Source organism: Histoplasma capsulatum (assembly GCF_000150115.1).
Source record: "Histoplasma capsulatum G186AR genomic scaffold supercont2.13, whole genome shotgun sequence".
Lineage (NCBI taxonomy): Eukaryota > Fungi > Ascomycota > Eurotiomycetes > Onygenales > Ajellomycetaceae > Histoplasma > Histoplasma capsulatum.
Genome location: NW_025544813.1, coordinates 76,965 through 90,607, shown reverse-complemented (window position 1 = coordinate 90,607; position 13,643 = coordinate 76,965). Strand labels below are relative to the sequence as shown.

The following is a 13,643-nucleotide window of genomic DNA, read 5'->3' as shown; positions in this document are numbered from 1 at the left end:
TAGTATATGTGAACCCTTCTATAGCAGCCAAGAAATAATTCTTTTCAATACATAGCAGTCTTCTCATCTAAACGAAGGCTAAGGCGTCTGAAAGAACAGATTGCTGAGTTAGAAAAAACTTTTCTCAATTTGACGCTGTAGATTAATCATTGCTGGAGCTGAACAGAGAGATCTTGAATATTTGCTAGTATATAAAACAAATTCGGGTTAGTAGTAAATCATAAAATTCTGTTATCAAAAAATTCCCAAATCTTTTCTTGTAATAATTAAGTAGAGTACAGAATAGATAGATGATAAAGGACTAGTAATTGATGAAAGCTACTGATATCTTATGATCTACTCCGTTACTTATCAAGTAGATAGTCAAGCCTCTACCGCATCATACCCATCTGCTTGGTGCCTCTGAGTCCAGAGGTCCTCTCGGAGGGCCGTCATGTTTCACACTTGTATTGAGGTCATATTCCACTAGTGCTAACTAGTATTTTAGGCTGATCTCGCATTCATTTTCTACCACAGCTTGCCAACCCGTTATTGGCCTGATATTACCTCGCCTAAGAGCGATGTATTATGGAAATAACTCTGGAATAGTTATAGATATGCTATTATTTCATCGTACCATACAGTGCAAGCATTGGACTCTTCTAAATTTGTTTTCTCATTTTGTTTTAACTTATATATACATTTTATCCATCACCAAACATTCCCACAAGCTCGAGCCCAAAGGTATGGTTCAACTTGGAGCTTACATCGTGTGGTGAGAATCTTCCACCCTTCTGCCATCGCTGCCGATCTTCGGACAAAACGGAGAAGAGAACCAGATTTGCGGGCGGCGCTTATCGGTCGCAATTCAACTTCTAAAACAATACCTTCTAAAGCAATACCATTGTCTCAAGGACCAATTGATCGCTCGTCCCCCTGCTCGGAAGGCAATGGAAGCACTGTATCTTCGCTTGGGGCACTGTTGACATGGATGTGAGAAGGCCGAGCGAGCTCTTTCAATTGCTGGCTTTCGCCGGAGAAACTACTTCGATGGCTTCTGCGACCGGGGTGAACAGCGCTGAAGAAATAGCTCGCAGATACTAGGGGGCTCGTTCTCCTTTTTGGAAACAGTTGCAAAAGAGGCTTTAACGTGGGAATACAAGATGCCATAATAACGGTGTCCGCCTCGAGTCTAAGAATTTTTCCTCATCGTTAGTCTCGCGTAAAATGAAGTACGAGGGGCGAAAGGATTGGGGCAAACGGGGATATTAACTTACAGGGTCCAAATTATCAAATCACTGCTTCTGTCTGTAGGACATCTGCTGTTAGTCCCTCCATGCGAGCTCCCGGGTGCCGCGGGCGGTTAGCAACTTACAACTGGTGTCGACTCTCTGTTTCAAAGTTGGCAGGTGCACACATTTGACAATCGCCACGGCGCAAGCACTGTGAAAGACAATGACTGGTGAGAAGTGGTCGTCCACGACAGAACAAAATGGCACGGGAATCACACACATTAGACCAAGTCCCAGTGCTGCACAAACGGCAATTTTTTTCAATACCAATACTTTGAGCTGCCAGCACACAACCACTGAATACACTGCGAAGTACAGATCCACGAACGCAGACACCGCTATATTAAAGAGATATATCAGTCAATGCGTCATAGGCCATTTCCATACGGCTAGTCCCTGCTTAGGGTGTTAGAGGGATATGACAAACCTCCAACGAATATCAAATAGTTAGTGGATGACGAAGGGTCTCTGCACTTGGGATTTTTGACGCGTTTATCCCACGTTGCCCGGTGAGGGCGGCAAATAGTCATGAGGACAGGAAAGCAGATGCAGCCGACCAGCAGACTAAATCCACTCAGGAGCCAGACCACATTGCGGTGGAAACGAGTTGGAACAAGAATCCTGTTGAGCATCGCCGCCACCCCGAGCTTCGGAAATGAGATTGCGAGTATTCCGAAGAGTGAGCCGATCTGAGCATTGAGTCTTGAACCGCGGAGTTGCTCCGGCGTCAGAGTGTCCTCATGTCTTCCAAATCCATAACGTATGCTAATCGTAACAAACACGACAAAGATAAAGCTCAAGATCTTGGTTTGAATATAAAGTGGTTAGTGAGCTCGCCACATCCACGATCAAACAGTAAATATTAAATAAAAGGTAAAATGCGGATGAACTGAACTGAACTGAATCGAAAATACTCGAAAGGGAATATGATAAAATATTCGGGCATGGCGAAGACAGAAACATTTTAATATACCATGGATATCAAAATCAGCCAGTCATCAAGTCCAACCATCCGCACCATTCTGGATCTGACAAAGAGCCTCGTCGCCACTACCGCAGTGGTAAGGCAGGTTACAACCCACATGACCACAAGAATAAGAGGCCCTTTATTTTGAGAATCCCTCGCTGATGTCATCGTCGTCTGAACGTCTGGCCGGAATCCCCATAGATTGAGTAGATGAGGTGCAGTTGATGGGAAAGGCAAGGGGGCTTCCAAACCGTTGTTTTATATATTCGATAGGTGGTCAGGAATACTGTTAAAAAGATTGATGAAAAAGTATAATGTTAGCCCGGTTTCCCCCAGCCCGTGCGATTTACAGTACAAATGCATCTCAGGCCTTCTGCTGCTGGCATATGGGAAAAGGCAATATATGAATGTTGATGTGAATTGGAACGATGTGGTCGGCACGGGTGCTCTCGAACCGTGAGGAAACGTGAAGATGTCATCCTCAAAACTTTGCATTCCGCACTAAGTAACAACACTAAATCCTATCGAGTGGTGGCTTCAAGTTGAGCCGTTCAGCTGGATCGATATTCAGAGAACTGGAGGCTTGAGAGCAACAATTCTTCGAAATGGTGTTCCTCAAGGTTCAACTAAACCAGCAGAGTTTGAGCATAAATAATTGTGGTCTCGGACCATTGCTTGCGGAGGTCAACGTATAGGAGAGTTTTGCAGATAGGACAACAGGGGATGCCCGTGCCGGTTTTTCATAACCTTTGAGATCGTCATGCATCTCTTGTGCTGATACGCTACCCAGGGACCGTGCTGGTGCTCCGCCAAGTCTGACGAGGCAGCGAAGGTTCAAGTGGCTTTTCAGCGGCGTCAGACGGATGGGCGAAGTTGGTGCCAAACCTCTTCTGAGCAATTCGATGCTGTGAGGGAGTTTCGAGTCCTCACATATGCAGTGCGTACATAATAAGGTTCACAGCCTTTGATTATGCCGTAGAACATCGGAAATGCTTATTCTGTATACTAATTGAAAGACAACCCCATATAAAAAGTCTTCTAGGAGGTGATCTTTAAGGAATGTTTTGTCTATTTTTGAGCTCTTGCTGGCACAAGAGTATGTGTAGCTTAGCTCCCATCAGGAAGGCGGTTGGAAATAACAAATGCGAGCATGATCTTCAAGCCATAAATAGTTAGGTGCATGATTCACACAGGTTGAAAGTGAAGGAGATAACACCTGGATAACTGAGAGATGGCCAAGATTCGGTTTCGTATCAACATCCTTCCAAAACAGAATGCTGATATTGTTGAAATTCAAAGGGTAGTTTCGCTACCTGTTGTCTCCCAGTACATTCATGATGCGTGAATGTACAGTTCCTGTACTTCTAACTGGCTAAGTAGAGAGCAAGGACTTGATGGACGGTTTATCGAGATGCCCTGAGACTTTGGGAGGAAAGAAATTCCCTGGTATCTGTGGATCCTGGAGCGCGAACCAAAAGACTATATATTATTATATAATTCACCCTCTTTCCTCACCCCGCAAATAACAGCTGCTGTCAAATAAGTAATAAATATTGATGGATCATTTAACGGAAGTGGTAGTATCCACTTGTGTGTATCTTCCTATCAAGGACGGACAGATGTACCCATGTAGATATTTTTGGTCTAGGGATTGTAAGGTAGTCCGAATAACTTTCCAGCAACTGGATCCCATTCGTCATCCCATCGCCGTTCGCTTTCTTGGAGTGCACCTTGACGAAGTAAGGAGAGTTTCTCCTCGGTCCCACCAAATAAATCAACCAGGTGAGTAACAAGTTCATCGGTGCTCCCAAACCCAAGGCCGTTGACTCCTTGAGATACCAATTCTGGCCATGCCTCATATTTGTTCCAGCCGACCACCGGGAGTCCAGCTCCAAACATATCCACAACTTTCATTGGTAGGTCAACGCCGCTGCTGCTAGTATGCAAACATACACCAAGAGAAACGCTCGCGAGAAGCTGAGCGTACTCTTCTAAACTTAGCCATGCCGTTTTAATTTTCACGTTTTCAAGCTTGCCCTGGCCTCTTAATTTTGCAATCCGGGAAAGGTACATTTGCTGCTGTGGACCCTTCCCAGTTATGATGACGCCCAACCGTGGGAGGCCAAGGTTTCTTGTCGAAGCCATGGCTGAATAGCGGCATAATGCGTCGATTAGAATCGAAAAGTCTTCATCCGGTGTCCATGAAGTAGAGCTGACTAGAAGACGGCAAGTTCCCGCCCTCAGATCTCCGACGAATTCAGCTGTTTCCGAAAGAGACGACAGGAACGCATACTTTTGCTCGTCATTTCGAAAAGGCTGGAAACAGGACGGTGGCCGGTCGTGCAAAACGAGAATAGGTGTTTTGATTTTTAAATCATCACGTAACCGCCTTGCCATGGCATTACTAACGCAAAAATGTGCAGAGGAGAAACGACCAAATGTGGACTCATGGGATTTATTTATCTTAACCATTGGGTGACCATCACCAAGTTTCAACGCCAAGATGGAGTACCCAAAATTATGCCAGTCGATAACGAGGTTCGTTTTGCGAAGTTGGCAAACAACTTGGGCTACCACTAAAGTTGGAGCAGTGGGTGGGTTCTGAGGAGGGCAATTAAAGGATATTTCAGTAGTAAGTTCAGAGACGATGTCATCTCAGACGAATTGGTGCAGACCACATGCAGAAAGAGAAAATCAATAACGGGAAAGCTCATATACTGATGGAAACTGACCTGAACCAACATCCATTGTGCGGGCCTGGAGTGATATGCTAAGGCAAGCCACAAAAGCCAGGTTTGGTGTAACAACTTCAGAAAAGCAACAAATGGAAACAGATACTTGTTGTGAGTTTGTAGGAAGCTTGGAGGTGAGGCTAAAGAGATAATGGAGACTCGAGGATGGTCCACCAGATCTGGGTGGATGTTGGAACCTAACAATCGGAACACAGGGTCAGTGTTTAGGATCTAAAATAGAGAAGCAATGAAACCAGTAAACACTGTACCGGCATGTCCAATGATTGATACAATTCCACCATGTTTCGCGAAACTCAATGCATGGTACTGCATCCGTGGGCTGCGACCAATATCTCCAAGCACGACGATCTGAACAGAAGGAGGTTCGAGAATCGGTTCTTTGGATTTTGATGGGAAACCTGGAGATGTGGGTATATTCCGACCATAGCGAGATGGTGAGATAAATATCAATACCGGTATAGAAATGGCCAGGGAGAGCAATACTCCTGCCACGATCGCTAGAAGCATAACTGCAAGGAGCAGCACGAACTCGTAGGCTTCGTCAAGAAATGAGCACAGATAATCGCCATGCGCCGGGCAACCATGCTCTAAAACAACCCTACAGCTTGAGCCAGACAAACGTGCAATGCCTTTCCTGATGATATACGTGTCTATGATGAAGTTCTATGACAATGAAGCTCTAACTATGGATTCTCCGCTGGCTATATTAAGCCTTATCGGTAAATTGATATTCCGTTCCGTTCCCAATAGATCTGCCCTGGATCTCGGCATGCCGGTACCTGGGTTGAAGATGGGGTATCGGCGTGCCGAATGCTGGTACTTCCCAGCGAATTTTTTTCCGGACACTCACTCGTACTTGAACTTTTAATGTAGGAAGTCCGCTAAAAGGGAATGGATTCAAAGAGACAACTGATACTTGCGTCCATCACCTCCTACATTTCGATTGCCAGAGATGGTCATATTCCGTTGCATACTAATTCTGTTTTTGAGGGAAGAAGCGTGCATCCATTATCGCTTTCTTTATCCATTAAGCTCACATTGTTATTTATTATTATTCTTCTTCAAATCAGGGTATATCCAGTCAGAGACTCTGACACCCACCTGAGTATTGCTCAGGATTTTTCTAATTCTAATTGCTTTACAAATACTCACTTTCACTTACAATACAAAATTCCAGCTCAGAATCAATCAACACTCAAAAGATACTTCTTACAAAATCACAATTCACTCAAGCTTACTAAATAAAAAGAGATTAAAGAATGACAACAGTAAAACAAGAATAAAAGGAATAAACCACTAGTAAATGAATACAATCTACAGAACAAACCCCTGCAGTTTATAACTTGAGCTATCTACAATATTTTAACACTCTATATAACTAACCACCATTTTTGTCTTTTCAGATCATCATTAGAGGATATCTTTCCTCCTAGAACACTGCCACTCATCTGAGTTTCTTAACTAGTCTATCTAAGTGGGATTCTCACTAAGAATGACATCAGAGCTACTCAGTTTTAGTTAAATCCCTCAATCTTCCAGCTGTCAATCTCAGTATTCTGGTCTATCAATTGGTGGTCATGGCCTTGCTTATTCTAACCATCTATTGAGAGCACCTAGGCCTTGTCTCATCTAGGTCTTTGCTGGGCCCTGGATGCCCTGATTAGGTAGTTTTTAAATGTTAATTTCCCAGAATTTGGAGATGTCTAGATAGTTAGTGAGTGAAATGGTGGTGAATTTCCGACCAGTTAAGCTTGACAACGATTCGCCATCCTGCGGGTTGCTCCACCACCACGCCACCATCAAGTTAGATCAGTACTGGATAGATACGCATCTTGGGGGGTTCTAGCCCCAGAAGGTCAGTCAGAATTAGCACCTGGTTACACCCAGTCAAGGCTGGGAGCTTCCGGTACCGTTTTGTGATTTAACAGTGGGAGTTGGTTAAGTGAGCTCCGCAGGATTCAATCCTGCGCCCCTCTGGGACACCTAGTGAGTAGTTAACACGACACCACCGGCCTCATTAAGCTTACAGGACGGATAGTCGGGTGGAATGTGACCAGTCTTCAATCTTCAATCTCTGTACAATTTTAGGCAGGTTTGTAAGCAGACAGTTAACAGGCAAACAGAAAAGCAGATAGACATCGTTAGTGTTAAACTTGTAGAAAACACGTTGTATCCCCTGCTTGCCAAAGGAAGCAATAAACACACCCTACTGTGGCAACAGAGTGGACTGAGTGTCTTCACAACAGATAACCGAGGCTTCCTCCCAGGCCAATGGGAGCCGTGCGAAGCTGCACGAGATTACTAATCGCAGAACCTCACCATCCCCAACATCTCGAACTTCTGGCGCGAACGAGCTTGATTTCCACCAGCGCCAACTTGTCGTAGAACGGACGAACCACCTAATCCAATCAAATCCAATCCCTCAAGCCAAAGTTCGCCTGACTCCAACAAATCATGTGACCTGGACTGGATCCCAGATGTTTGGGCCGACGGTTGGAGCAACATCAACCGACAACGGCCAGCACGCAGACACGGACAAGGAGAATATAGACAGCTAACTGCGGGATGTTGTTGGGAGGTCACAGCATCGGATTGAATACTGGCGATAACGCTCGTCTCTTATTCGACAATTGACGGAGTTTAATAGCAATTCGATATTACATTCTCGTCACACATCGAACGGCCAACACGGTCGTCTAACGTTGTTGGAAATATTGGTTTTATTTCTAATATGATGGAGAAAATTGAATAATGCCTGTAGCATCATATCCGTCCATGGCCAATCCTGCCCGTGGTGGCCTCCAACCACCGGCTCCAGGCCATCGGCGCACTCGCGAGGGCTACGCAGGGCCCCCCGTCCCTCCTTCGAACAACTTCTCGGCTCATCCAAGCCCGCAGCATCATGCTGGTGGCACTCCCATCGAGCCCATTTCGCATTCGATTTTCGGCTCTGCTGGCTATCCTCCCAAAATATCACCGCGATCGCCAACTTTTCAAAACAATGTGCCTGCACAGGTCAATAAGCGCGATCCGGTCAATGGAAATGGCGGTTCACTGTCGGAGTTGCCGTTGGGCTCCTCGACCGCTACGATGCGCGAGGGAATGGGTGCCGCGCCGGAGATTTCAGAGCAGTCAGCCTCTCTTATGAGCAAGTCAGTTTTGTCATGATTGAATTGCGACGGATCAAGTACATCAATACTGACCAGGTTTACGCCTTTAGGCTTCTTTCTAGCGAAGTCATTGCAGGCATGCTAGTGCCCACTCCCTACCTCATATCCTCATTGCTCATAAACATATATTCTCCAAACCACGATCCCAGAGGACATGTCAAGGACGAGTCTGTAGAATTCGGCCTGATACACCCTCCTCCGAGAAGAGAATTTCTCATGACCTGCACGCTGGTGTCGATCACGATGCTTATAATAGGCCTCTACACCGAAATGCGAAAGAAAACCCAGTTGCATCTCTTGAATGACCCAACAGGCAAAACGAAATCTCTTGGGGCGGCTGTGCTATCTCCCCGGAGTATTTTCCTTGTGATGATAGCCATCGGTCTGCCATTTTATGCGACTCTATTCCTGGGCCATGGAAGAGTTTCCATCACAATGCTTCTCCTGCTAGTCTCTAGAGTATCCCCGATTGTCCAGCTTGATCATGACAACGATCACCAGAAACAGTTCCGATTTCATTTAACACAACGCAATGGAACGGTTTTCTTCCTGCTTGGAATGATGGTTCTAGATACCGTCGGGGTCACATCATCCACTGACTGGCTACTGATTCTTAGAGGATATCTTGCTCTTATGTTCTCAGTATTTATTATTCAACCCCCTTTTATGAATATGCGAAAGCCGTCTTCAATAGCCCATCCCAACCAGTCAACCTACGAGTCCTCAGTTTCTGATTCTGCCCGTCAAACCCAGAGTAATTTCTTCTCAGCCTCGCCAGCTGCACTTGTCAGTACAAACCAATATTTCCGAGGGGGCAGCATTTTAGCAGGCTTCTGCTTACTCATGGCCATTATGTCTGGCGGTATTAATATCGCTCTGCCTTCTTTAACCAGCATATTGATGGTAGGGCTATTCTCAGCAATATCCTTTCTAAGTATCGAGCCTAAAACGTTCCAAAGTAAACACCAGATAGGCTTCATTGCAGGCTCCGGTTTCTCCCTTGTTGTCAGTGCTATTGTATCTCCCATGGAATTTTCAGACCTTGCGTCAACCTGCTCTTTCACCATTCTTAGTTATATTTTCGTTCGCCTGGATCTTAGGACGGTGAAATCAGAGACCAATGACTATTCTCATGCCATGCATGGACATCAAGAGTACCACCATAATCATCACCACAGCAATGAAAACTCTCCCTCTCGAATCACTAGATGGTTATTGAAGACCTGCGAGCATTGGCCTTTCATATATGGGATCCTCAAGGAAAAAGATTCGCGGAAGATATTCTATTTTATGTGGTACGTTCCTTCCAGGAGATAACATATTATAACCAGCTTCGACTGACTCTTCTTCCTTGTTTACAGTTTAAATTTTGGGTTCATGCTTGTCCAGTTATCCTATGGAATTTTGACTGGCTCTCTCGGCTTACTTAGCGATAGCATTCACATGTTATTCGATTGTTTTGCGCTCGCAGTAGGTTTATGCGCCGCCGTGATGAGTAAGTGGCCTCCAAGCGTAAGATTTCCTTATGGATACGGAAAGGTTGATACGTTGGCCGGTTTCGCCAACGGCATCTTTCTCATGTAAGTTTTGGCATGACTGTCGCAAAACCTAACAAAGATGTCCCTAACAACCGTTTACAGGATCATAAGTATTGAAATTGTCTACGAGGCCATTGAAAGACTCGTGTCTGGAAGTGAGGTCCATCGGATAGGGGAGCTCCTTTTTGTGAGCGTAGCTGGGTTAGCTGTCAACATGGTGGGGATAATGGCGTTTGACCACGGCCATCACCATGGGCATTCGCACTCCTGCGGTGGCCACGACCACGATACCGGGCATCTACACTCGCATCATACCAACGAAAACATGCATGGTATTTTCCTCCACATCCTCGCCGACACTCTTGGGTCGGTGGCAGTGGTTCTGTCCACGGTCCTCGTGCATTTTTACAAGTGGTCTGGATTCGACCCCATCGCATCGTGTTTAATAGCCATTCTCATCTTTGCCTCTGCCGTGCCGTTGGTGGCCAGCACATCGAAAACCTTACTTCTCGCCCTTCCGGCGGATGTTGAATATGGCCTACGCGATGCATTAGCTGGTGTGAGTACTCTACGTGGAGTCGCTGGGTATTCCGTTCCAAAATTCTGGTTAGACGATATTGTCGATCATGACCATAAGCATGGCCACGTTGGCCATCACCATCATCACGGACACGATGACCATGACCACAATCACGGTCATGGCCATCATTCCCATACACATCACCAAAGCAACATAGACCCCAGTGAGGAAAAGCATTCCCTCGAACACACGCCCAGGCATGGAGGGACGGGCCAACAAATTCAAGGGGTGATACATGTGATTGCCTCGCGTGGGGCGGATATGGAGGACGTCCGGCGGCGGACGATCAGCTACTTAAGCGAGAAAGGCATCAATATCCTAGTTCAGGTGGAACGCGAAGGAGAAAACAGGTGTTGGTGTGGTGGCGGGAATAAACCGGTGACCTAGTATTTTGCATGTAACGACTATGTATGTATGGATGGATGGATGGATGGAATATATCGCGGCATATACATATTTTTTGACGCTTTTTATTGCTCTTATGTTTGACCTTTTACATTCCTTTGTTGCGATTGCTTCTTTGTTTAGTTTTCTATTGGTACATTTCTGAAGATTTTTTATTATCCCTTAACACACCCCATTCCCCGCCACATCAACGGCATTACACTTCTGCGTTGTTATGTATAATTAATTTCGGCGCTTTCACTCATTGTTATCCCTCGACGATACTATAGAGCCAGCGATCGCAGTCCAGACATTTATATCAGACAGCTCTTTTGTTATCCTGCTGGATGTTTTCTATCTGTGATAGCGATGACAGTGATAATGCTTCAATGACTGAGATTGAAATTACTGAAGTAATGCCAACCGACGAAACAAATTTTGAGTACCTGGCCTTGGATTTAGGGGGAATCGGAAAGGGTGTAGTATCGTATATATCATCTTCTCTGCATCATATCCCTCCATATACCGTGTCAGCCAAGAACACTGGACTATCGTTGGACACTCGTGAACATATTGGGAGGGGTGTGGATGGTGATGGTTGTCGCATGCTAGCAGGGATGGCTGCCGCGGCCAAACTCAGGAGAAAGAGAATACATAGTTACCAAAACGGGATATCATAATCAAAAAGCTGCTTGGCCTGACAATACCTTTCCTAGGTGAAACCGCAAATTTCCGCTGTTTTACTTCAATGAGTGAAGAAGAGAGATCGAAGGCGATTGAAATTTAACCTACAAATCTAATTTAGACTCGTAGTTAACTACTTCCTGCGCTACGTATTGGAGAATATTTATTCACTTCAGAATATATATTCCTCATCTTGTGTTGAGTGATTTTTTTTATTTTTATTTCTTTCTTTATTTTTATCTATCATGTATAGTACATGTGAAGATAATATTGTTAAAGGTTATGCTAGGAACTACAGGAAAGTATACAAAGTGAGACCAAACCGTTCCTGCTGCAAGCCATATTGTAGGCAAAGAAACGCTGCACCACTTGGGAGCTTGGAAATCCGTTCGATTGTAATACATGCCATTTTGTGTGCTGATATATAATGGCAAAACGCTGGCAGCTTATTTAGTATAGAACGAAACAGGAGAAAGGAAAATAACAACACAACTAATGTCACATACTCATATAAGCTCCATACATACACAGATATACATACTGTTTATAATAAACAATGAACAGACATGTTATCCAAAAATCCCCCATTCCTACTCGACCTTTTCCACTCTCTGGACGACCACGGCAGTAGCTGCTCCACCGCCGTTGCAGATGGCCGCGAGGCCGTACTGGCCCGGTTGCAACTGGTGAAGCAGGGTGGTGAGAATGCGGGAACCAGAGCTTCCAAGAGCATGGCCCAAGGAGATGGCGCCACCAAGGGGGTTGACACACGCGTTCTCGAGGCCAAGGATCTACATGGTAAAGGTAAAAAGGTTAGAAATGCAATAGGGTTTTGGTAGGGACAAAAAGCAAAAGCTAGAAGATACCTTTTCGTTAGCTTTAATGACAGCGGCAAACGCCTCATTGAATTCCCAGATAGAGATCTGGTCCTTGGTTAGGCCCGCTCGCTCCAGTGCGATAGGCACAGCCTTGGCGGGCGCGACGGGGAAGTCGATGGGATCCATAGCGGCATCAGCAGACGATACGATGCGTGCAAGAACCCTACTCGTTGTGCCGTACCGTTGAGCAATCTGCTTATTGGTAATTACTAGCGCGGAGGCGCCGTCGTTGAAAGTAGAGGCATTGCCGGCAGTGACGGTCCCTGTGCCATCGCGGACAAAAGCAGGCTTGAGCGATTTCATCTTTTCCTCGCGCAAATCTTCGAAGCCCTCATCGATGGTCACGAGGGTGTCTCCTTTCTTTCCCTTGACGGTAACGGGGGCGATTTCGTCGTCGAATTTCTTCTCCGCCCACGCCTTCTGCGCGCGTTTGTAGGATCGCACGGCATACTCATCCTGCTGTTCGCGAGAGATTTCGTACTTCTTCGCCGTGTTCTCCGCGCACACCCCCATGTGGAATTGGTTGTAGACGTCCCACAGGCCGTCTTTGATCAGGCCATCCTCCAGCTTCATATTGCCAAATGGGCCCTGTTGGCTAGCTCGCGGGAGGTAATATGGGACTCTTGACATGTTTTCCATGCCACCGGCAACCTGTGCCTCTGCCAGCCCGAGCTGGATATTCTGTGCGGCGAAGACGACAGCCTTGAGGCCGGAGGCACAGACTTTGTTGATGGTGATGGCCTCGACGGTTGGAGCCAGGCCAGCAAAGATGGAAGCCTGTCTCGCAGGGGATTGGCCGATAGATGCTTGTAAGACATTGCCCATGTAAACATCGGTGAATTTCTCGGGGGGTACTCCGGACTTTTCGATGGCGGATTTGATGGCTACGGCACCCAGCTCAGGAGCAGGGACGGTGACAAAGGAGCCATTGAACTGGGATAGTTAGCTATTCTTCTTGTGCTTCTCATGTTCTTTTCTTTCTCGGATCTTCAGCATTATACAAATATCCAGCGACAGAATTACCTTGGCAGTTGGTGTACGTGCAGCCCCCAAGATGTAGGCCTCCTGTATTTGCTTCTGGCAGGAGCTGGAAGAGGAAAAATGCCTCTGGACCTGGCCCAATCTCTGTGATGACCTCACCATAGAGGCATTTGAGGAGAATCTGGAGGCTGTACTGAGAGAGCACTGCATTGTGTGAAGGGTGTGATGGTGTACGCTAGAAGGGATAGGAAGGAGAACGCGCCCAGGAAAGGGAAAAGCTAAAGAATGGAAGGGCTATCCCAGACGAAAAAGATATACGAGATTTCATAAATACATATATATATATAAGTGTTAGCTGCTGGAGCTGATTGAGGAGAGAAATAATTCTCTTAGCGTTGCATGTACCACGGTCTCCCCCACCTATTCTCCGTGACTAA

At 46.0% G+C, this 13,643-nt stretch overlaps 5 protein-coding genes across 5 annotated transcripts; 2 read left to right on the top strand and 3 right to left on the bottom strand.

Moving 5' to 3' along the window:
* Positions 1-888: 888 nt before the first annotated feature.
* HCBG_07986 (uncharacterized protein) lies at positions 889-2,406 on the bottom strand (the record flags this gene model as incomplete). Its single annotated transcript, XM_045435035.1, has 5 exons — positions 889-1,171; positions 1,257-1,287; positions 1,355-1,609; positions 1,699-2,074; positions 2,245-2,406. 5 exons carry the CDS (start codon positions 2,404-2,406, stop codon positions 889-891), a joined length of 1,107 nt encoding a protein of 368 aa, XP_045284341.1.
* Positions 2,407-3,288: 882 nt separating this feature from the next.
* Positions 3,289-5,498, bottom strand: HCBG_07985 (beta-1,4-mannosyltransferase; the record flags this gene model as incomplete). The annotated part of the gene is made up of 3 exons (XM_045435034.1): positions 3,289-4,839; positions 4,971-5,167; positions 5,240-5,498. 3 exons carry the CDS (start codon positions 5,496-5,498, stop codon positions 3,883-3,885), a joined length of 1,413 nt encoding a protein of 470 aa, XP_045284340.1.
* Positions 5,499-6,690: 1,192 nt separating this feature from the next.
* HCBG_07984 (uncharacterized protein) lies at positions 6,691-7,549 on the top strand (the record flags this gene model as incomplete). The annotated part of the gene is made up of 3 exons (XM_045435033.1): positions 6,691-6,701; positions 6,920-6,977; positions 7,238-7,549. 3 exons carry the CDS (start codon positions 6,691-6,693, stop codon positions 7,547-7,549), a joined length of 381 nt encoding a protein of 126 aa, XP_045284339.1.
* Positions 7,550-7,766: 217 nt separating this feature from the next.
* HCBG_07983 (cation efflux protein/zinc transporter) lies at positions 7,767-10,666 on the top strand (the record flags this gene model as incomplete). Its single annotated transcript, XM_045435032.1, has 3 exons — positions 7,767-8,143; positions 8,224-9,456; positions 9,802-10,666. The coding sequence occupies 3 exons, from the start codon at positions 7,767-7,769 to the stop codon at positions 10,664-10,666; spliced, it is 2,475 nt and encodes an 824-aa protein (XP_045284338.1).
* A 1,052-nt stretch (positions 10,667-11,718) lies between these two features.
* Positions 11,719-13,567, bottom strand: HCBG_07982 (acetyl-CoA acetyltransferase; the record flags this gene model as incomplete). Its single annotated transcript, XM_045435031.1, has 3 exons — positions 11,719-12,138; positions 12,214-13,158; positions 13,249-13,567. 3 exons carry the CDS (start codon positions 13,414-13,416, stop codon positions 11,938-11,940), a joined length of 1,314 nt encoding a protein of 437 aa, XP_045284337.1.
* Between the last annotated feature and the right edge of the window lie 76 nt (positions 13,568-13,643).